The sequence below is a fragment of the Nerophis ophidion genome, linkage group LG27 (assembly GCF_033978795.1).
Source record: "Nerophis ophidion isolate RoL-2023_Sa linkage group LG27, RoL_Noph_v1.0, whole genome shotgun sequence".
Classification (NCBI taxonomy): Eukaryota; Metazoa; Chordata; class Actinopteri; order Syngnathiformes; family Syngnathidae; genus Nerophis; species Nerophis ophidion.
The window spans coordinates 8,621,525-8,645,357 of NC_084637.1; the positions used below are offsets into that span (position 1 = coordinate 8,621,525).

The 23,833-nt window shown below is 41.3% G+C and overlaps 1 protein-coding gene across 1 annotated transcript in view; it reads right to left on the minus strand.

Moving 5' to 3' along the window:
• LOC133544466 (carboxy-terminal domain RNA polymerase II polypeptide A small phosphatase 1-like) overlaps window positions 1–23,833 on the minus strand; it is a 61,463-nt gene that overhangs the window by 14,252 nt on the left and 23,378 nt on the right. The window contains exons 2-6 of the mRNA XM_061889809.1: window positions 15,002–15,150; window positions 14,828–14,923; window positions 12,300–12,356; window positions 7,126–7,218; window positions 6,874–7,059 (exon numbers count right to left, since the gene is read on the minus strand). Of these exons, the coding sequence (XP_061745793.1) occupies window positions 6,874–7,059; window positions 7,126–7,218; window positions 12,300–12,356; window positions 14,828–14,923; window positions 15,002–15,150 (581 nt within the window). The remainder of the gene's footprint in view (window positions 1–6,873; window positions 7,060–7,125; window positions 7,219–12,299; window positions 12,357–14,827; window positions 14,924–15,001; window positions 15,151–23,833) is intronic.

Genomic DNA, 23,833 nt, shown 5'->3' on the forward strand with positions numbered 1-23,833 from the left:
AAATGAACTTCAAACTCTCGTAAACTCCAACTCAAAAACACTTACAGGGTGTTTTATTGTTTGTGCTATGGCGCCATCTTTTGGACAAATTCGCTCAATGCAGGGGTTTGCGGTGTTCTTTTATTTATCGATATTGCCTGATTGATTGAGACTTTTATTAGAAGATTGCACAGTAAAGTACATATTCTGTACAATTGACCACTAAATACCCAAATGAGTTTTTCAACTAGTTTAAGTCGGGGTCCACGTAAATGAATTCATAGTAAGTGGTCTTGCCTGTGTGGAGTTTGCATGTTCACCCCCGTGAGTGCGTGGGTTCCCTCCGGGTACTCAGGCTTCTTCCCACCTCCAAAGACAGCACCCGGGGATAGGTTGATAGGCCCTAGTGTGTGAATGTTGTCTGTCTATCTGCGATGAGGTGACAATTTGTCCAGGGTGTACCCTGCTTTCCGCCCGAATGCAGCTGGGATAGACTCCAGCCGACCCCCGCAACCCCAAGAAGTGCAATCGGTACAAAATGGATGGATGTTTGTTTGATTTTTTTCTAAATTGGAGTACTGTTCAGTCTTTGAGATGTGCACAGCGTTCTACTCGTATGGATTGTTCATTCATCACTCCAAGTAAGATTTATAAGTTTCACAATATAACTAAAACTTTTCATACTTACTAAACCGTCCCATGTGTGATGGAGGAGGGCTTTCGTGCATATTTGTACGTGCTATTGTAATGTTTGATTGATACTTTTATTAGTAGATTGCACAGTTCAGTACATATTCCGTACAATTGACCACTAAATGGTAACACCCCAATAGGTTATTCAACTTAAGTCGGGGTCCACGTTAATCAATTCATGTAATGACGCTAGCGTCGTTAAGATTAGCTAATACGCTAACACGTTTACAGGCATCTGTGTTAGTATTCAATTACAACGGCATTATTTTTGTTTTGTTTCAGTTTCACCAATTTCTCAGTAAACTCACCGTAGAGTTATTAAGTCTGTTTGGATCAGGGGTGCCTACACTTTTTCTGCAGGCGAGCTACTTTTCAATTGACCAACTCGAGGGGATCTACCTCATTTATATATATCATTTATATTTATTTATTTATGAACGAGACATTTTTGTAAACAAGTTAAATGTGTTTAATGATAATACAAGCATGTGTAACACATACAGATGTCTTTCTTTCACAAAGACAAGAATATAAGTTGGTGTATTACCTGATTCTGATGACTTGCATTGATTGGAATCAGACAGTAATGATGATAACGCCCACATTTTCAAATGGAGGAGAAAAAAAGTTGTCCTTTCTGTACAATACCACATGAAAGTGGTTGGTTTTTGGCATCTAATTCATCCAGCTTCCATACACTTTACAAGAAAAACATTGGCGGCAAATTCCGTAGCTTGCTTGATTGACATTCACGGCACCCGAGGGTCTTGTGAGATGACGCTGGCTGCTGCCAGTTCATTATTATGAAAAAATGACAGAGAGGAAGGCGAGAAACACTTTTTATTTCAACAGACTTTCGCGCCGTCCCTTCCGTCAAAACTCTAAAAGGCCGACTGCACATTTCCTATCTTCACAATAAAAGCCCTGCTTCATGCTGCCTGCGCTAACAAAATAAGAGTCTCGGAAAGCTGGCGTGCACAAGTGATGTGCACGCCAGCTTTCTGAGGGATCGCTAGTGCACGCCAGTTTTCCGAGACTCTGTATTTAGTTAGCGCAGGCAGCATGAAGCAGGGCTTTTATTGTGAAGATAGGAAATGTGCAGTCGGCCTTTAGAGTTTTGACGGAAGGTACGGCGCGAGAGTCTGTTGAAATAAAAAAGTGTTTCTCGCCTTCTTCTCTGTCATATTTTAATAATAATGATCTTGCAGCAGCCAGCGTCATCTCACAAGACCCTCCGGTACCGTGAATGTCATTTAAGTGACGTCTTGGTGAAGATTGATGATCACTAATTTTTAGGTCCATTTTTTTTAAAAGCCTGGCTCGAGATCGACTGACACACCCCCCGCGGTCGACTGGTAGCTCGCGATCGACGTAATAGGCACCCCTGGTTTAGATGATTGGAGAGCTAGTTTCCGCAGCTTGTGGGTCCGTGACGGTGACTTCTGTTTTTTCGATCTGACGTTTTACTGCCCTGTTACAGGCACCATTGGGAAACAATTAAAATATGTAAATAAACATTTGCAAAATCTTTGTGTCAATAAATCAAGTCGCAAAGTATATATATGAGGCTAATATACGGAAAAAAAATGTTTTTCCTCCAAAAATTTTGTGGGTGCAGTAAATATCTTGGTGTGCTCTATAGTCTCAAAAATACGGTACAAGAAAAGACCAATGGTGCTTAGTGGAGGACATCTAAATGTTAACTGACTGTCCAGTGTTATATACAGTGCATTCGGAAAGTATTCACAGCGCTTCACTTGTTCCATATTTTGTTATGTTACAGCCTTATTCCAAAATATATTCATTATTCCTACATTATTGATACAAATTATTGTTACAGTGTAATAATTATTGTTACCTGTGGTAATGCCACTATGATACAACATTTGTATTATAATCCTTGAACAAAGTAACAGTGAAACTCATGTGAATAATCACTGAATGGAGAATTGGGGGTGGGATTAAATAAGGTATCTTCTTCCCACTCCCTTTCAGGCAAAACCAAACAATCATCTATTACATACTATACATTAGAGATGCGCGGATAGGCAATTATATCATCCGCATCACCAAAGTAGTCATTCACCCGCCGTCCACCCGAACCAACATTTTATCAGGACCGTACCCGCCCGCTGAAATACATCAGAGGTCGGTTGCCTTTACCACTCACAGAGCTATTTAACCCTGTTTCGCAGAGTAATGAAGACAACTGGAGCCGTTAACGTTCCCGCGACTATCCAATAGTTCATCTTGATTACAAGAATAAGGGCTTGCTGTGAAGCCATTGCCCTAGACACCTTCAACAACATGTACGAAACGATTGTTGGTCCGGCAACATGATGTGTGCAACTTCCGTAATTACACGTTCAAGATTGAAAGGCATACTGGGTGATACAGAGTACACTGATGGTTGTGATATAAACAACTTTAACACTTACTAATATGTGCCACGCTGTGAAGCCACACCAACACAACAGATACCCATAATCCTTTGTATCCGCGACACTTCAATCAATCAATCAATGTTTACTTATATAGCCCTAAATCACTAGTGTCTCAAAGGGCTGCACTCCCTGAATATATTTTACACCCCCGCGCCGCCAACCCTGCCCACCTTACCGACGCACGGGGGGGGGTGTAAAATATATTTTCAGGAAGTGTCACGGATACAAAGGATTATGGGTATTTGTTGTGTTGGTGTGGCTTCACAGCGTGGCGCATACTAGTAAGTGTTAAAGTTGTTTATATCACAACCATCAGTGTACTCTGTATCACCCAGTATGCTGAGGGGGGGGGGGGGGGGGGGGTGCTGCTAGTGTGGTGTATAAAATAGTCAGGAGGTGTCATGAATACAAAGGATTATGGGTATTTGTTGTGTTGCGTTTATGTTGTGTTACTGTGAGGATGTTCTCCCGAAATGTGTTTGTCGTTCTTAATTGGTGTGGCTTCACGGCGTGGCGCATATTACTAAAAGTGTTAAAATTGTTTATATCACAACCATTAGTGTACTCTGTGTCACCCAGTATGCCTTGCAGTCGTGTGCGTGTTGCCACAGAAGCTACACACAACATGATGCTGGACTGACAAGCAGATCGTACATGTTGTAGAAGGCGACAAAGCCAATGGCTTCATAGCACGCCCTAATACTTGCTATCTGGGTGACTACCTGCAGTCATTCAGGAGAATAATAGCGTCTCTTATTGTCTTCTTCGCTTTATGACACGGGTCTTAAATGGCTCTTTGAATGGCAAAGGATAACGATCACAGAACCATGCATATCAAATATTTCCGGATGGTTCAACCGCCACCCGCCCGAATCTAATTAAAATCTATTTTTTCGTCATGTCAACCGCCCGACCTGCGGTTTATCCGCGGATGAGACCGCAAACCACGCATCTCTACTATACATTACCTTTTGCACTATATTAATTTATATTATATGTTGTCAACTTTGTATTTTTTTTATCATTAATATTTTTATGTCATTGCATGAAATAAATAAATGAAATGAAAATGTAATACATTCATTTTTGTCCTCAGAATTTTCTAGACAAAACCCCATAATGGCAATGTGATTTAAAAAAAAATAAAATTAAAAATAAAAAAAAATCACATGTACTTAAGTATTCACAGTCTTCGGTTAATACTTGATGATGCACCTTTGGCAGCAATTACAGCCTCAAGTCTTTTTGAATACGATGCCACACCTATCTTTGGGCAGTTTTGCCCATTCCTCTTTGCAGCACCTCTCAAATTCCATCAGATTAGATGAGATTTAGTTTTCATCCATTGCTGCATTCATCTTTCCCTCTATGCTGACTAGTCTCCCAGTTCCTGCCACTGAAAAACATCCCCAGCATGATGCCGCCACCATATTCTTTACTGTCCGGATGGTATTGACCTGGTGGTGAGCAGTGCCTGGTTTCCTCCAAACATGACACTTGGCATTCATGCCAAAGAGTTCAATCTTTATCTCATCAGACCAGATAATTTAGTTTCTCATGGTCTGAGACTCTTTCGGGTACATAATGGCAGACTTTTTACAAAGAAATGGCTTCCGTCTTGCCACTCCACCATACAGGCCTGATTGGTAGATTACTGCAGAGATGTTTTTACGTTCTTCCGAGTAAAATGTCGTTGCTCTGACATAGTGACTAACTGGTTCTTGATCACCTTCTGGACTAGACTAGGATGAATGCATCAATATACAGAAACATCCTGGATGAAAACCAACGCTTCTCATCTAACTTGATGGAGCTAGAGAGGAGCAGCAAAGAAGAAAGGGCTAAACTGTTCAAAAGATAGGTGTGCCAAGCTCGTGACATCGTTTTCAAAAAGACTTGAGGCTGTAATTGCTGCTAAAGGTCATCAACAAAGTATGCTGGAAATACCTACAGTCGTGGTCAAATATTAACATACACTTGTAAAGAACATAATGTCATGGCTGTCTTGAGTTTCCAATAATTTCTACAACTCTTATTTTATTGTGATTGAGTGATTGGAGCACATACTTGTTGGTCACAAAAAACATTCATGAAGTTTGGTTCTTTTATGAATTTATTATGGGTCTACTGAAAATGTGACCAAATCTGCTGGGTCAAAAGTATACATACAGCAATGTTAATATTTGGTTACATGTCCCTTGGCAAGTTTCACTGCAATAAGACGCTTTCGGTGGCCATCCACAAGTTTGTGGCAAGCTTCTGGTAGAATTTTTGACCACTCAATTTTTGACCTTCTGGTGGTCAGATGAAACAAAAATTTAGCTTTTTGACCACAATACCACTTCATGAATGTTTTTTGTGACTAATAGGGGTGTAACGGTACACAAAAATGTTGGTCCGGTACGTACCTCGGTTTAGAGGTCACGGTTCGGTTCATTTTCGGTACAGTAAGAAAACGACATAATATAAATTTTTTGGTTATTTATTTACCAATTATGTAAACAATGGCATAACATACATACACACACAGGGTCCATTGCCAGGGTTAATGTGGTCAACATGTATAAAATAAAAACTAAACAATACAAGGCTCAGAATGGTTTCTTAACAAAACATTTCTACATAAAAAGTGCTTTTTTTGATTGATTGATTGAGACTTTTATTAGCCTGGCTAACTTAACAGTAAGAGGATATATGAGCTGATTGTTCTTCCACCATAGAAGTGGGTCAAAATCTAGTTTTTAATGCAAAATGGACTTAAATCTGCTGCTATAAAAACATTTGTTATTGCTTTAGCCCTGCCTGACTCGCCGAGGAGAGGCTGCTTGAATGCGGTGGTGATGCTTCAAATGGGTTAGCATGTGTTATGAGAGTAGCGTATGTGTGTGGCCCTTTAATATGTGACAGCATGTGACGTCAGTAAGTGTGTGGGCGAGCGAGGTGAGGGAGCTGGTGTTTAGTTGGATTGGCTGTGTGCAAGACATCAATGAAGCCACGATTTGCAACTAATAGACGGACTCTTCATTTACCCTGGAGTCCGGGGCTGTGGAGACCCACTGCCGGGTAGAGTGAAGGGTGTTGCCCCCGAGAATATATCAGCCCTGGAGGTGTGTCTCCCCTGTGCTGCTCGACAACGGTCTGGGAGCAGGAAAGGCGCAACACATGTTTGACGTATTGTCAGAAGCAGCTGCTGAACAATATCGGCAAACCTCCGTCCTCCATTGTTGTATCACGCAGTCAAAGTGTTCCCAAACGGGAGATCTTAACGAGGCAGGAGGGTCTTCCAGCTCTGGCTTTTACATGTTGTCCTAGCCCGGTCGCTGCTAGCATGTGTACTGGTTCAGTACACCTCCGAACCGAACCTCTGTACCGAAACGGTTCAATACAAATACACGTGCCGTTAAACCCCTAGTGACCAACAAGTATGTGCTCCAATCACTCTATCACAAAAAAAATAAGAGTTGTAGAAATGATTGGAAAGTCAAGACAGCCATGACATTGTGTTCTTTACAAGTGTATGTAAACTTTTGACCACGACTGTATGTACATGTGATTTTTTTTTTTGTTATTTTATTTTATTATTTTAAATGCAAACCAATATCATTCGATAAAATATTGTTTGCTGATATCCGATATATATATCATATCGGATCAGGACACCCCTTCTATTATTTGTCTCCACCATGGGTGCCCTAAAAAATAGAAACTGTGGACCCCCCTGCTTTAGACCGACTGGGCTCAGTATGGGATGACTCACGGCGTTGTCAGGATGGAAGATGTAAGAGGCAGGGGAGTTGTCTACAATGATGACTTTGTTTAGGTCGCGACCCAGGCGACTTAAATCCTTGACGTAATTTCCTCGGTGGAAGACGCAGGACTCCCGAAAAAGACGACAGCGGAAGGCTCCCCACTTGTCCAGGAGGTCGGAGACCGGGTCGGCATACTGAGTCGGGGAGAAGAGTGGACGGATGAGATGAATGATGTTCAACGTTAAACACACGCATCTTACCTTGGCTAAACTGGCGGTGAACAGGACACACTCGAACATTTCTCCCATCCTCTTTAAGAACTCGTCTACATGAGGTCGCTTCAGCACATACACCTGGAAACCATAGCAAACCTTAGACCAGGAGGCATTGGAAAATGTTTCTGCAAACTTATTATGTGAACCTTTTCCATCCATCCCTATCGGGGTGACAGGGGGGCTGAAGCCTATACCAGCTGTATGTGAACCTTTGATGCGTCTCAAATCATCTTTGATTGATTGATTGATTGATACATTTATTAGTAGATTGCACAGTTCAGTACATATTCCGTACAATTGACCACTAAATGGTAACACCCGAATAAGTTCAACTTGTTTAAGTCGGGGTCCACGTTAATCAATTCATGGTAACACAACCATTCCAGAGAGCTGTAAATGCATATGAAGCCAATGTTTCCCACATAAGCATTTATGCCTCGTAAGCAGGTTATAAACGTACCAGGTGTGCCAAAGAATAAGACAATAAAATAGGCGGCTCAATTTGGCTTGTAAAGCGGTAAATGGAATTCGATTTGTAGTTTTAAAGGCCTACTGAAATGGGATTTTCTTATTTAAACGGGGATAGCAAATCCATTCTGTGTGTCATACTTGATCATTTCGCGATATTGCCATATTTTTGCTGAAAGGATTTAGTAGAGAACATCGACGATAAAGTTTGCAACTTTTGGTCGCTAATAAAAAAGCCTTGCCTGTACCGGAAGAAGCAGACACATGCGTGTGACGTCACGGGTTGTGGAGCTCCTCACATCTGAACATTGTTTTCTAATCATGGCCTCCAGCAAAAAGAGCTATTCGGACCGAAAAAGCGACAATTTTCCCATTAATTTGAGCGAGGATGAAAGATTCGTGGATGAGGAAATTAGAGTGAAGGACCAGAAGAAAAAAAAAAGGCGATTGCAGTGGGAGCGATTCAGATGTTATTAGACACATTTACTACGGATAATTCTGGAAAATCCCTTATCTTTCTATTGTGTTGCTAGTGTTTTAGTGAGATTAAATAGTACTTGAAAGTCGGAGGGGTGTATTGACCGCGAGTGTCTCTGAGGGAAGTCACGCAGCTGCAGGAGGACGCTGGCTCCGCTGATGTCGCCTGTAAGAGCCGACTTATTACCACAATTTTCCCACCGAAAACTGCCGGTTGACATGTGGTCGAGATACATGTTCGCTTGACCGCTCTGATCCATAGTAAAGCTTCAGCTTCGGGAATTTTCAACAAGGAAACACCGGCTGTTTGTGTGGCTAAAGGCTAAAAGCTTCCCACCTCCAACTTTCTACTTTGACTTCTCCATTATTAATTGAACAAATTGCGAAATATTCAGCAACACAGATGTCTAGAATACTGTGTAATTATGCGATTAAAGCAGACTACTTATAGCTTGGATCGGGCTGGAAAATAATGTCCGCTACAACCCGAGACGTCAAACGCCCGCGTCATCATACCGTGACGTTTTCAACACGACACTTCGTGGGATATTTAAAATTGCAATTTAGTAAACTAAAAAGGCCATATTGGCATGTGTTGGAATGTTATTATTTCATCATTGATATATAAACTATCAGACTGCGTGGTCGGTAGTAGTGGGTTTCAGTAGGCCTTTAAACATATTTTTTTGCTTTTTAAGCCTAATCTTTTATACAAATTTGATTACCGTTTAATGTCACCCACATTGATTGATTGATTGAAACTTTTATGAGTAGATTGCACAGTACAGTACATATTCCGTACAATTGACCACTAAATGGTAACACCCGAATAAGTTTTTCAACTTTTTTAAGTGGGGGTCCACGTTAATCAATTCATGGTAAATCCCCCCCACTGTCACAAATAGATTGCAGTAGGGCGTCATTACACTAATATTTTCAACTCACTGATACTTCAGAAAAATATTCCATACTTGTTACAATACTTAAAAGCAAATAAAAAATTTTAAAAAGACAGCGGAATACAATATAAATGTATTTATCCACAAGGAAAATACAAAAAATAACCTCTATTACAACTCGGCATGGGTACTTTTCACATTTGAACCGATACAGTACCAATTCCTGGTACCTGGGAATCAATAACAGTACTCAATGGTAACAATTTTTGGTACTTTGGTGTGTGTTCATGTATTAAATGTTTTTTTTTTTTAAATAAAACAATCTTTATTTAACATGGCTGATAATGACAACAGTGCTGTCCAGTTTTTATATCTCGATTATCAATACTTCTGAGTCTAATTTGCAAGTATTATATAGTATACATTTAAATTTTATTTTATTGCCATCCCAAAATGTTAAATGGCAGTAGTGTAGAGACTAGAGTGTGTTGCCAAGTCAAGGAGTAGTCTTTGCCATAAACTGAATGTACGAGTCTAGTCTTTTGTTAAGTCCAACAAAGTGTTTATACTGCAAGTATTGTAATTATTAGACACTAGCTGTTGTATTGTAGCGTGCATCTTAATTGTAGTTTTCATTAACCAAATGGGTCAAGCGTTGAAATAGCCATGTAGAGTCGTCAATGCTAATCAGTAGCGTGTATATGAAACAGCCAATGTAAAATAGCATCGAGCTAGCCCTTTTAAAAAGAGTGGACCCTTACAGTACACGTGAGTGTTTTTTATTATGCAGACTTGTTTAGTCTGCATTGAAAATTCTCTGTTACCCAGTAGGGGTTTAAGCTGGCCGAGTCCAATCGGCTGTGAAATCACACACAACAAAGGTATCGAATAGAGATGCCCGATCTTATCGGCCGATAAATGCTTTATAATCTAATATCGGAAATTATCGGTTTCAAAATTATCGGCAACAGTTTCAAAAACTAAAATTACGACTTTCAAAACACCGATGTGTACAAGGACGTAGGGAGGAGTACAGAGCGCCAATAAACCTTAAAGGCACTGCCTTTGCGTATTATCTAAGGCATACTTGGTCAAAAGCCATACAGGTCACACTGAGGGTGGCCGTATAAACAACTTTAACACTGTTACAAATATGCGCCACACTGTGAACCCACACCAAACAAGAATGACAAACACATTTCAGGAGAACATCGGCACCGTAACACAACATAAGTTAGTTAGTTAAACATATTTATATAGCGCTTTTCTCTAGTGACTCAAAGCGCTTTACATAGTGAAACCCAATATCTAAGTTACATTTAAACCAGTGTGGGTGGCACTGGGAGCAGGTGGGTAAAGTGTCTTGCCCAAGGACACAAGGGCAGTGACTAGGATGGCGCAAGCGGGAATCGAACCTGCAACCCTCAAGTTGCTGGCACGGCCACTCTACCAACCGAGCTATGCCCAGAATACCTTGCAGCACTAACTCTTCCGGGACGCTACAATATAAACCGCAGCTACCCCCTACACCTCCCCCCACCTCAAATCTGTCCCCCCATCCCGCCTACCTCAACCTCCTCATGCTCTCTCTAAGAGTGCATGTCCTAAATTCCAAGCTGCTGTTTTGAGGCATTTAAAAAAAAAAAAACAATGCACTTTGTGATTTCAATAATAAATATAGCAGCGCCATGTTGGCATTTTTTTCCATAACTTGAGTTGATTTATTGTGGAAAACCTTGTTACATTGTTTAATGCATCCAGCGGGGCATCACAACAAATTTAAGCATAATAATGTGTTAATTCCACGACTGTATATATCGGTATCGGTTGATATCGGTATCGGTAATTAAGAGTTGGACAATATCGGATATCAGCAAAAAAGCCATTATCAGACATCTGTAGTATCGAAATATGGCACGGTTTGATTTTAGGTGAATCCACACCTGGTAGCACCAACAGAATTTAGTCGGTGCCAATGAAAGTACCGAATCTGGTACCGATCCCTAATTACAACATTAATGATTAATACTAGGGATGCAACGAAATGAACATTTGTGGCCGAAGCCGAATAAAATTTAAACGCTTGGCCGAATGCAGTTTTTCATAATTTTTTTAATATTGCATAAATAGCCTAGAATAAATATTTAGACATGTTTTTCAAATAAAGAAATTTTTTATTGAATATTGACATTTTTTTAAATATTCCAGTAGCCTTTGCTTTTCAAAAAAAGCACAAAGTTTTTCATTTATATTAGGCCTTCAAACAAAACATGCATTCCAAAAAAAAAACTAAGTGCATTAAAGTGGATAAACCCACAACAAATGAACTATTGTCCTTTTGGCAAAAGTCTGCTTAGCCACAGTAGATATGCTAATAATGTAAACAGAAGGCTCAAGTAAATCTCAATTAAGTGTGTGCTTGTAACCTCATACACTTATACAGGTAGCCTACACAACAGGCTAATAATGTAAACAGAGGCCCCACTAAATCTCAATAAGTGTGTGCTTGTAACCTCATACACTTATACAGGTACACAACATATCCCAATGTCACCGCGTCACTGCACGTTGGTTGATTGCGTCACCGCGTCAAAAAATTGCGTCACACGCCACTATTCGGCCTTGTTTTTAACTCATTCCACTGAAGGCCGAATGTGGCTTTTTTTGCCATATTCGGCCGAATATATTCGGTTACCGATTAATCGGTGCATCCCTAATTAATAATAAATAACACTAATAAAGATTTCAAAATGAACACAAAGGAAACTGCAGGTATAATATTACAGGTTTCAGGGTATCTGAAGTAGTGTAAAAACTATAAAAAATAATATAATAAACAACGAGTAGTATTAGTCACGTTCAAATGAGTATTGTATCGGATGTAATGTTTTAGTATTGATGCATTTTTAGGATTAAACCCTAGTTTGCAGTCCTGTGGGAAACACTGGAAGCTAAAATAAACTTGTAAATGACTGACATTGAAAAATTGGGACTCATTCCTCCATCTTTTCTTCTCTTTGTGGTATTGGTGGCTGAGGGCCACGTTCCCGAACCAAGTCATCCGGAATAGGCTGGGCTTGTTTGAACAAACCTATCCTGGATTACTTGAATCTGGCCCGGGCCTCCTGGCAGGGCTTGTGTCTTTTAAGTGCCTTTCCCTGAAACCAGCTGGATGCAGCGGTTCTACAATTCAAAAAAGACGTGCTTTTGTGCCGACGAAGCATGGTTCTGGACGGGGTGGGGGGTGGGGGGGGGGGGGGGGGGGGGTTGGGGGGAGAAGATTTTCAGCAGGTGGAAAAGTGTGTGAGGCGTTACCTGATGTACGGTTCCATCTATTTCCACGGGAATGATGAAATCTGCGTTGTTCACAGGCTGGGTGAAAAGAGGAAAGTGCATCAGAGGAGGACTTGAGTAATTCTTTACAAACCCCGTTTCCATATGAGTTGGGAAATTGTGTTAAATGTAAATATAAACGGAATACAATAATTTGCAAATCCTGTTCAACCCATATTCAATTGAATGCACTATAAAGACAAGATATTTGATGCTCAAACTCATAAACTTTATTTTTTTCTGCAAATAATAATCAACTTAGAATTTCATGGCTGCAACACGTGCCAAAGTAGTTGGGAAAGGGCATGTTCACCACTGTGTTACATCATCTGTTCTTTTAACAACACTCAATAAACGTTTGGGAACTGAGAAAACTTATTGTTGAAGCTTTGAAAGTGGAATTCTTTCCCATTCTTGTTTTATGTAGAGCTTCAGTCGTTCAACAGTCCGGTTGTCGTATTTTACGCTTCATAATGCACCACACATTTTCGATGGGAGACAGGTCTGGACTGCAGGCGGGCCAGGAAAGTACCCGCACTCTTTTTTTACGAAGCCACGCTGTTGTAACACGTGCTGAATGTGGCTTGGCATTGTCTTGCTGAAATAAGCAGGGGCGTCCATGAAAAAGACGGCGCTTAAAGGGGGACATTATCACCAAACCTATGCAAGCGTCAATATATACCTTGATGTTGCAGAAAAAAGACCATGTATTTTTTTAACCGATTTCCGAACTCTAAATGGGTGAATTTTGGCAAATTAAACGCCTTTCTGTTTATCGGTCTTTTAGCGATGACGTCAGAACGTGACGTCACCGAGGTAACACACCCGCCATATTCATTTTCACATTACAAACACCGGGTCTCAGCTCTGTTATTTTCCGTTTTTTCGACTATTTTTCGGAACCTTGGAGACATCATGCCTCGTCGGTGTGTGGTCGGAGGGTGTAACAACACTAACAGGGAGGGATTCAAGTTGCACCACTGGCAAGAAATCTTCCGCCAGACCCCCATTGAATGTACCAAAGTGTCTGCACATTTGACCGGCGATGCTAAGACAGACATGGCACAGAGATGTATGGATAACCTGCAGATGCATTTGCAACGATTAAGTCAACGAAATCACAAAGGTGAGTTTTGTTGATGTTGTTGACTTATGTGCTAATCAGACATATTTGCTCACCGCATGACTGCCAGCTAATCGATGCTAACATGCTACGCTAATCGATGCTAACATGCTATTTACGCTAGCTGTATGTACATTTGAAACTAGATACCCACATTTAATCCGAAACAAACACTTACCAATCGACGGATTTAAGTTGCTCCAGTGTCACAAGATGCGAAAGTCCTGATCGTTTGGTCCGCACATTTTACCGCCGATGCTAATAAGGCAGCCATGGGTCACTTCATTAGGTACACCCACGCTATGGCCGAATAGCGTCAATAGCTATTCGCTCAATAGCTTCAATTTCTTCTTCAATTTCGTTTTCGCTATCCGCCTCCATACACCGACCATCTGTTTCAATACATGCGTAATCTGTTGAATTGCTTAAACCGCTGAAATCCGAGTCTGAAACCGAGCTAATGTCGCTATATCTTGCTGTGGTAACCGCCATGTTGTTTGTATTGGCAGCCCTGTATGACGTCACAGGGAAATGGATAGTGGTTTCGAAGATAGCGAAAATAAGGCACTTTAAGGCTTTATTTAGGGATATTCCGGGACCGGTAAAATTTTGAAAAAAATTTCAAAAAATACAACAAGTCACTGGGAACTGATTTTTATTGTTTTTAACCCTTTTGAAATTGTGATAATGTTCCCCTTTAAATGGGAGCATATGTTGTTCCAAAACCTGTATGTACCTTTCAGCATTAATGCTGCCTTCACAGACGTCTAAGTTACCCATGCCTTGGGCACTAATGCACCCCCCCAGAAACGTCGATCTTAAACTGTTTGACTATTTGCTAACGCAGTTGTGGACAAAGAGGTGTACCTCGCCCCATTCTTTCTTGTGAAAGACCGAGCATTTTTTGAGAAGCTGTTTTTATACCCAATCATGGCACCCACCTGTTTCCAATTAGCCTGCACACCTGTGGGATGTTTAAAAATAAGTGTTTGATGAGCATTCCTCAACTTTATCAGTTTTTATTGCCACCTTTCCCAACTTCTTTGTCAAGTGTTGCTGGCATCAAATTCTAAAGTTAATGATTTGCAAAAAAAAATGTTTATCAGTTTGAAAATCAAATATGTTGTCTTTGTAGCATATTCAATTGAATATGGGTTGAAAATATGTGCAAATAATTGTATTCCGTTTATATTTACATCTAACACAATTTCCCAACTCCTATGGAAACGGGGATTGTATTCGAAGAAGTTCTTTGGGACCTACATTGCGGTGACAAAAACTCTACAGAAGAGCAGCGTGGACTTGGGTTCCAGATCCCAAACAATCACCAAGAGATCCAAATCACAGTAGGATTTGTAGAACCGACCTTAGTTGGTACTATGCCTACCTTAAAAGAGCTGTGAACTAGCGTCTCATCCAGGTCGATAACCACGCAGACCTTTCCAGAGTCTTTGGACTTGACTGGTGGCAGCAGCGGTTTCACCTGGATCAAAAAACACCTCTCATTAGACACACTGTATGTTTCCACTAAAAAAGGAAGGAGTTGGAACCTTTGGATCACCTTGGAAACGGTGCCATTCTCCTCGACTAGCAGGGGGGCGTTGTTGTTCACCGGCGGAGGTTCTTGCTGGTCTCGGCACAGGCAGCAGGAAAAGATGGAAAATAAGCCGCCACTTCGGGGCTTCTTGGTGGACAACGAGGGTGTGGAACCTGCAGGAATCAGCAAATTAGCTCATCTGACTTCCATGGCACTCCAGTAGAACAGAACCTCGCCAGAGCCTCGGAATCAGGGGTCACCAACCTTTTTGAAACCAAGAGCTACTTCTTGGGTACTGATTAATGCGCAGGGCTACCAACCACTTAAATAAAATGCCAGAGATAGCCAATTGGCTCAATTTACCTTTAATAAATAAATCTATATACATTCGTCCTCTCCAAGGTTTCTCATAGTCATCATTGTCACCGACGTCCCACTGGGTGTGAGTTTTCCTTGCCCTTATTTGGGCCTACCGAGGATGTCGTAGTGGTTAGTGTTGTGGTTTGTGCAACCCTTTGAGACACTAGTGATTTAGGGCTATATAAGTAAACATTGATTGATATTAAAAAAATGGGTATTTCTGTCTGTCATTCCGTCGCACATTTTTTTCCCTTTTACGGACGGTTTTTTGTCGAGAATAAATGATGAAAAAAACACTTAATTGAATGGTTTAAAAGAGGAGAAAACATGAAAAAAAATTTGAAACATAGTTTATCTTCAATTTCGACTCTTTAAAATTCATAATTCAAATGAAAAATATGAAGAGAAAAACTAGCTAATTCGAATCTTTTTGAAAATAAAAAAAATTATGGAAGATCATTAGTAATTTTTCCTGATTAAGATTAATTTTAAAATTTTGATGACATGCTTTAAATAGGTATTTTTAGATAGATAGATAGATAGATAGATAGATAGATAGATAGATAGATAGATAGATAGATAGATAGATAGATAGATAGATAGATAGATAGATAGATAGTACTTTATTGATTCCTTCGGGAGAGTTCCTTCAGGAAAATTAAAATTCCAGCAGCAGTGTACAGAGTTGAGATCAATTTAAATAAAAGTAAAAAGTAAATAATGGGGGTTTAAATGGAAACAAAAAAGAGAAATAATACAATGAGAATAAAAACTAAAAAGCAACAATGGGAATAAAAATATAACAGTAAAATAAATAAATAATAATCCATCCATCCATCCATTTTCTACCGCTTATTCCCTTTCGGGGTCGCGGGGGGTGCTGGCGCCTATCTCAGCTACAATCGGGCGGAAGGCGGGGTACACCCTGGACAAGTCGCCACCTCATCGCAATAATAATAATTAATAATAATGATAATAAATAATAAATAAATAAATACAATTTTTAACAAAGACAAATCATTTCTTCTAGATTTTCCAGAACAAAAATTTTCAAAGAAATACAAAAGACTTTGAAATAAGATTGAAATTTGATTCTATAGATTTTCTAGATTTGCCCGACTCATTTTTTGAAATTTAATCATAACAAGTTTGAAGAAATATTTCACAAGTATTCTTCGTCGAAAAAAACAGAAGCTAAAATGAAGAATTAAATTAAAATGTACTTATTATTCTTTAGGGACGGTGTGGCGCAGTGGAAGAGTGGCCGTGCGAGGGTCCCTGGTTCAATCCCCACCTAGTACCAACCTCGTCACGTCCGTTGTGTCCTTGAGCAAGACACTTCACCCTTGCTCCTGATGGGTGCTGGTTAGCGCCTTGCATGGCAGCTCCCTCCATCAGTGTGTGAATGTGTGTGTGAATGGGTGAATGTGGAAGTAGTGTCAAAGCGCTTTGAGTACCTTGAAGGTAGAAAAGCGCTATACAAGTACAACCCATTTATCATTTATTTACAATTAAAAAAAATTAATTTACTCGAACGTTGATTTAAATTGTCAGGAAAGAAGAGGAAGGATTTTAAAAGGTAAATCATTTTTAAGGCTGTATTTTTTCTCTAAAATTATCTTTCTGAAAGTTATAAGAAGCAAAGTAAAAAAATAAATGAATTTATTTATTGGTTTTCGTCCTGGTCGTGGAACTGTGGACCAGCTCTATACTCTCGGCAGGGTTCTTGAGGGTGCATGGGAGTTTGCCCAACCAGTCTACATGTGCTTTGTGGACTTGGAGAAGGCATTCGACCGTGTCCCTCGGGAAGTCCTGTGGGGAGTGCTCAGAGAGTATGAGGTATCGGACTGTCTTATTGTGGCGGTCCGCTCCCTGTATGATCAGTGTCAGAACTTAGTCCTCTCCCTGTATGATCAGTGTCAGAGCTTGGTCCGCATTGCTGGCAGTAAGTCGGACACGTTTCCAGTGAGGGTTGGACTCCGCCAAGGCTGTCCTTTGTCACCGATTCTGTTCATAACTTTTATGGACAGAATTTCTAGGCGCAGTCAAGGCGTTGAGGGGTTCCGGTTTGGTGACCGCGGGATTAGGTCTCTGCTTTTTGCAGATGATGTGGTCCTGATGGCTTCATCTGACCGGGATTTTCAGCTCTCGCTGGATCGGTTCGCAGCCGATTGTGAAGCGACCGGAATGAAAATCAGCACCTCCAAGTCCGAGTCCATGGTTCTCGCTTAGAGAAGGGTGGAATGCCATCTCCGGGTTGGGGAGGAGACCCTGCCCCAAGTGGAGGAGTTCAAGTACCTAGGAGTCTTGTTCACGAGTGGGGGAAGAGTGGATCGTGAGATCGACAGGCGGATCGGTGCAGCGTCTTCAGTAATGCGGACGTTGTACCGATCTGTTGTGGTGAAGAAGGAGCTGAGCCGGAAGGCAAAGCTCTCAATTTACCGGTCGATCTACGTTCCCATCCTCACCAGTGGTCATGAGCTTTGGGTCATGACCGAAAGGATAAGATCACGGGTACAAGCGGCCGAAATGAGTTTCCTCCGCCGTGTGGCGGGGCTCTCCCTTAGAGATAGGGTGAGAAGCTCTGCCATCCGGGAGGAACTCAAAGTAAAGCCGCTGCTCCTTCACATCGAGAGGAGCCAGATGAGGTGGTTCGGGCATCTGGTCAGGATGCCACCCGAACGCCTCCTTAGAGAGGTCTTTAGGGCACGTCCAACCGGTAGGAGGCCACGGGGAAGACCCAGGACACGTTGGGAAGACTATGTCTCCCGGCTGGCCTGGGAACGCCTCGGGATCCCCCGGGAAGAGCTGGACGAAGTGGTTGGGGAAAGGGAAGTCTGGGTTTCCCCTGCTTAGGCTGTTGCCCTCGCGACCCAACCTTGGATAAGCGGAAGAAGATGGATGGATGGAATTTATTTAAACAAGTGAAGACCAAGTCTTTAAAATATTTTCTTGGATTTTCAAATTCTATTTGAGTTTTGTCTCTCTTAGAATTAAAAATGTCGAGCAAAGCGAGACCAGCTGGCTGGTAAATAAATAAAATTTAAAAAATAGAGGGAGCTCACTGGTAAGTGCTGCTATTTGAGTTATTTTTAGAACAGGCTAGCGGGCGACTCATCTGGTCCTTACGGGCGACCTTGTGCCCGCGGGCACCGCGTTGGTGACCCCTGCTCTGAATGCTACTAAATCTCTTCCCTCGCTTATTAGTTTTGCAGGACCACAAACAAACCACCTTCACCACCATGACCACGCTCTGGTGGGCTGGACGTGACGGTATTACCAACACACAAACACTCTTTCATTGCTGCTGCCTGTGCTCGCGCATTCAAATGCTGTCTGACCCTCCGCTAGCCTCTTCAGCAAAACAGGAAGAGGAAGCAGGCGGGTATCAAAGCAGGAAGTGGCTTATTCTAGCAGAACGGCGGTTTAATATTGTAGAGCGGACACAAGCTTCCTTGCTGTTACTCTGTACACTATTTTTAATATCGCAGGATTATTATTAGCAGACTATGTAGAAGAAAATAGTCATGAGGGACTCCCAAACACAACAAAAAGTGTGGAATGAGCCACGTGCAAACTTTTAATTGTGATCAAGCTGGAAAATTATTGGATGGTAAGATGGTCTCTGCAGGTTTCAACAAGTCAAATTTAAGAATTTTTTAGACTTTTTTTTAAAGACCAGTGGTGGCGTTAATGCACTTGTTGTGTCTTTCTATGACCACGGTCAATTTTATTGATTATATTGATTTTTAACAAATATTTGGTGTATTGTTTTTTAATTGCTGCTGTTTTAACTGTTTGTTTATTTTTAATACATAAACAAGGTTAATTGTTTTATTTAGCACTTTGCCTCACCTTTTTTTTTTAAAATGACCTTTTTAGACCAGTTGATCTGCCGCTTCTTTTCTTTCTCCTATGTCCCCCCCTCCCTTGTGGAGGGGGTCCGGTCCGATAACCATGGATGAAGTACTGGCTGTCCAGAGTCGAGACCCAGGATGGACCGCTCGTCGGGACCCAGGATGGACCGCTCGCCTGTGTATCGGTTGGGGACATCTCTACGCTGCTGACCCGCCTCCGCTTGAGATGGTCTCCTGTGGACGGGACTCTCGCTGCTGTCTTGGATCCGCTTTGAACTGAACTCTCGCGGCTGTGTTGGAGCCACTATGGATTGAACTTTCACAGTATCATGTTGGACCCGCTCGACATCCATTGCTTTCGGTCCCCTAGAGGGGGGGGTTGCCCACATCTGAGGTCCTCTCCAAGGTTTCTCATAGTCAGCATTGTCACTGGCGTCCCACTGGATGTGAATTCTCTCTGCCCACTGGGTGTGAGTTTTCCTTGCCCTTTTGTGGGTTCTTCCGAGGATGTTGTAGTCGTAATGGTTTGTGCAGTCCTTTGAGACATTTGTGATTTGGGGCTACATAAATAAACATTGATTGATTGATTGATTGATTAAAATGGACAACATTTCAATTGTCATTACATTTTTTGTAACAGCTGATTGAGCAACAAACACAATTACAGTATGAATAAATATTTATGAATGAATTAGTCATCTTGATTGCTTGTAGGCACGTGCCTAAAATAACTTAACCGGCATTTCAAAGTCGATGGAAAAATTAGAGCTATTAAATATGTGTACGCTTTATTATTATTTTATTTCAAGTTAGCATTTTCTGCATTTAACATCTGTTTGTGCATGTGGAGATGACAATAAGAGCATCAATAACAGATGCACACCACGGATTAGTGACCGCTAAGCAGTGCTGCCACCTACTTTAGATTAGATTAGATTAGATTAGATAGTACTTTATTTATTCCGTCAGGAAAATTACAATTTTCAGCACAATCCCATTCAAGATCAAACAAACATTACAGGGAGACAGAACAGGATCCCTGACGGGTCTGCCGGCTTCCAGCGCCCCTTACAAAAAAGATGAGATCCAGGTAAACAAGGGGGGAGAATGGGACAAAAAAATAGAAGATTAAAATAAAATAAAAAGGGAATAAGCAGTAGAAAATGGATGGATGGAAAAAAAATCGGTCTTAGCCTGGGCCCTGGAGAGTGGGTGCAGACTGAGGCCAAGGGAAAAATACAACTCATAGCCATAGTACACATCCCTCTTACATGTGTGTAAGAGGGAAACATCAAACATCAAAGAAGACTAAGGACTTCAAAGACATTAAAGCAGCAGATACAACCAGACACTTCTACATACAGCTATGAATAAAAAGTAAAAGAAACATATCCACTGCGGTGGCCTCTGCGGTGTTCCACGCCATCGTCCGCTGGGGTGGAGGGAGCATGGCCAGAGATAGGAGCAGACCCAACAGAGCAACCAAGACAGCAGACTCCACTCTCGGCCGCCAACCAACTCTCGACCAGTGTCCAGTCCGAATGGACAAGCGAGGATACGTCCAAGGTGACTGAGGTGTCCGACACCTGCTCACCCAGCCAAGACACCGCAAAGCCTCTCCGTCCCAGAGCTCAGTGCTAGCTCTGCAGCCCCGTCCCCTCATCCGCATCTCCTCCAGTCCCTCCAAACCGGCTCCGGTGTGGCAGAGACCCAGCAGCTGGTCTCCATGGCCAAAAGGCTCCCGGGAGGCAGATCCAGAAGTCCACACAAAAAGCACCACAGAGGTCACGAAAGTGCCACCCCTTGTCACACAGTCCCAAAGGGTCCCGGACCAAAAGGCAAAAAAATATATAATAACTAGGGGTGGGCAAATGAATGCGTTAATTACGAGTTAACTCATCAATCTATTAACGCCGACAATTATTTTATCGCACATTTGCTTATGTTGTTTACATGCTTTCATTTTGTTAACGCCTTTTCTTAACAAGATGGCGTCGCCCGGACGCTTCGACGTCGAGGGGCTCTTGGTAAATATGGAACATTTGGCAAAAATACCGGACAATTCTGCAAATTTCATGGCTGGCTTACAGCGTGGTCACTCCGGGATCACTTACGACCGCCAGACAATTCTGGATGTGAATAGATCGGGCCGTTTCGGACTGAATGACGCGTGCTTGCTAGACCGGCTAGCTAGCATGGGAATACTTTGCCGGCTACATCCAGCGGCCTGTGAAGCAGCGGAGTATATGTGTTGTCTGTCTATTCATGAATAATGCAGACGAGGAATGTTGGCTGAGTTCTTAACGTTTGCTTTCAGAGCGTGCATATCACAACATACAAGATGCCGTCATGGCGACACAACCGCGCATGCTCGTCACTCCTGTTGCATGCTGGGTAGGGTAGTTCTTTTATTTCCTGGCTCATAACATCACAATATAGTACCATGTATATGCGTTCAGTTTATCAAAGCACCAAGCAAACAATTGGAAAATTCCCATCATATCAATTCCTAGATATGGTCATAATTATTTTAAGTGCACTATGCAGAATAAACACAACATTATTAATATTGCTACTACGGATAAGCTGATCAAAAATTCCCTAAAACAGCCCACTACCTAGAATATAGTTTTTTTAAACATAAGATCCCTGATAAAAAAAAATGTTTCTGTTACCTCAGAAATTGCCTGTTCGGATGTTATGATTGTGGCTCAGAGATTTGTATGTAGATTATATTTATTTTCCATAACAAACAGGATAACTTAAATACCCTGGCAGTGGTAGTGATAAGCTTAAATGTTTGTATTTACATTTTTTGAGTTGATTTTCATAAAATATGTTCTTTAACTGCTACTGTTTAACAAGGACTGATTTAAATTGTGTTTGCACAACAAATGTTTTGGCGCTTTTGTTCATGTGGGAGAATATTGCAATGAAGGTGCACTACACACTACTTTTGAATTCATTATTGGGCTTTGCGTATACAATGCATTTAATCGCGATTAATCAGAGAAATAGTGCGATTAACTTCGATTAAAATGTTTAATCGTTGCCCAGCCCTAATAATAACACATGAAAACGAGGGAAACACAAAAAGATGACACAAGAGCACAGAGCTCCTGCCAACAGCAGCCACTACAACAGCGCCATCTTGGAAAAAAAAAAAAGTATCGTTCAAGAATGAAAAAAGACGCCAATACTGGAATTCCCTTGCATGTCAGTCTGTTTTGGGGAAGAAGACTAAATGAAGACACTATTTAGCACGCAAGTTGCGACGCAATTGTTGTATTACAGCTTAGAATTGCAGGATGACAAGATAGCTTTTGGACCAGTTTAGTTTAAAACACAATCACAATATTCTAGAAGATGTAAAAGTAGTGGGTCCATCAGTTTGTGCTTGTTTGTCCAACTTTTTGTTAGTACGCAGGCTACTTCCTGTTTCATGTAAAATAATAGGGTTCCAACTAGGGATGTCCAACAATATCGAACTGCCGATATTATCGGTTGATAAATGCTTTAAAATGTAATATCGGAAATTATCAGTATCGGTTTCAAAAAAGTAAAGTTCATGACTTTTTAAAACGCCGATGTGTACACGGTAGGGAGAGGTACAGAGCGCCAATAAACCTTAAAGGCACTGCCTTTGCGTGCCGGCCCAGTCACATAATATCTATGGCTTTTAGAATACAATTAACTTTATTGTCATTATATTTGCATATAACGAGATTAAAGACTCCAACTTAAGGTGCGGTAGTGGGAACAAATATGGGGTGAAATAAATGACATAGGAGGTAATAAAGGAAAAAACTAACAATTGAAATAAACAGACTACTATCCAATAAAAATAATAAGCAATTCTGTACAATATACAAAACACTATAGAAGTACAAAATACAAATACTGTACAATATACAGAGCAAGACAGGAGTACCGAAGTAATAAATAACAATCAGTGACGGACGTATTGCACTCGAAGGGTAGTATTGCACAGTAGGGTATTAGGGCATTATATTGTATATAATAATAACTTCTATTATAAGTTAGAGTTCAACATGGTGACAGCTTTGGGAAAGAAGCTGTCTCTGAGCCTGTTTGTTCTGGCTCTGATGCACCTGTAGCGCCTGCCTGATGGTAGCAAGCCGAACAAGTGGAAGCCAGGGTGTGTGCTGTCCTTGGTAATGTTTTTTGCTCTGTTGAGGCAACGGGAGTTGTGTAAGTCCTTCAGGGAGGGCAGGGGACAGCCGATGATTTTTTGTGCACACACAGAATGCAAGCATACTTGGTCAACAGCCATACATGTCACACTGAGGGTGGCCGTATAAACAACTTGAACACTGTTACAAATATGCGCCACACTGTGAACCCACACCAAACAAGTTGCCTGAGGTCCCCTCCAAGGTTTCTCATTGTATCCCACTGGGTTGAGTTTTTTTCTTGCCCTGATGTGGGATTTGTGGCTTGTGCAGCCCTTTGAGACACTTGTGATTACGGGCTATATGAATAAACTTTGATTGATTGATTGATTTATTGTTTTGCTTTTCATGTTTTTAACTCACTTTTTGCAATTGAGCCATGACCAATTGTGCAAATTTGATGATCACCATCCATCCCCTCTAAATACAGTATATTTCCAGTCCTG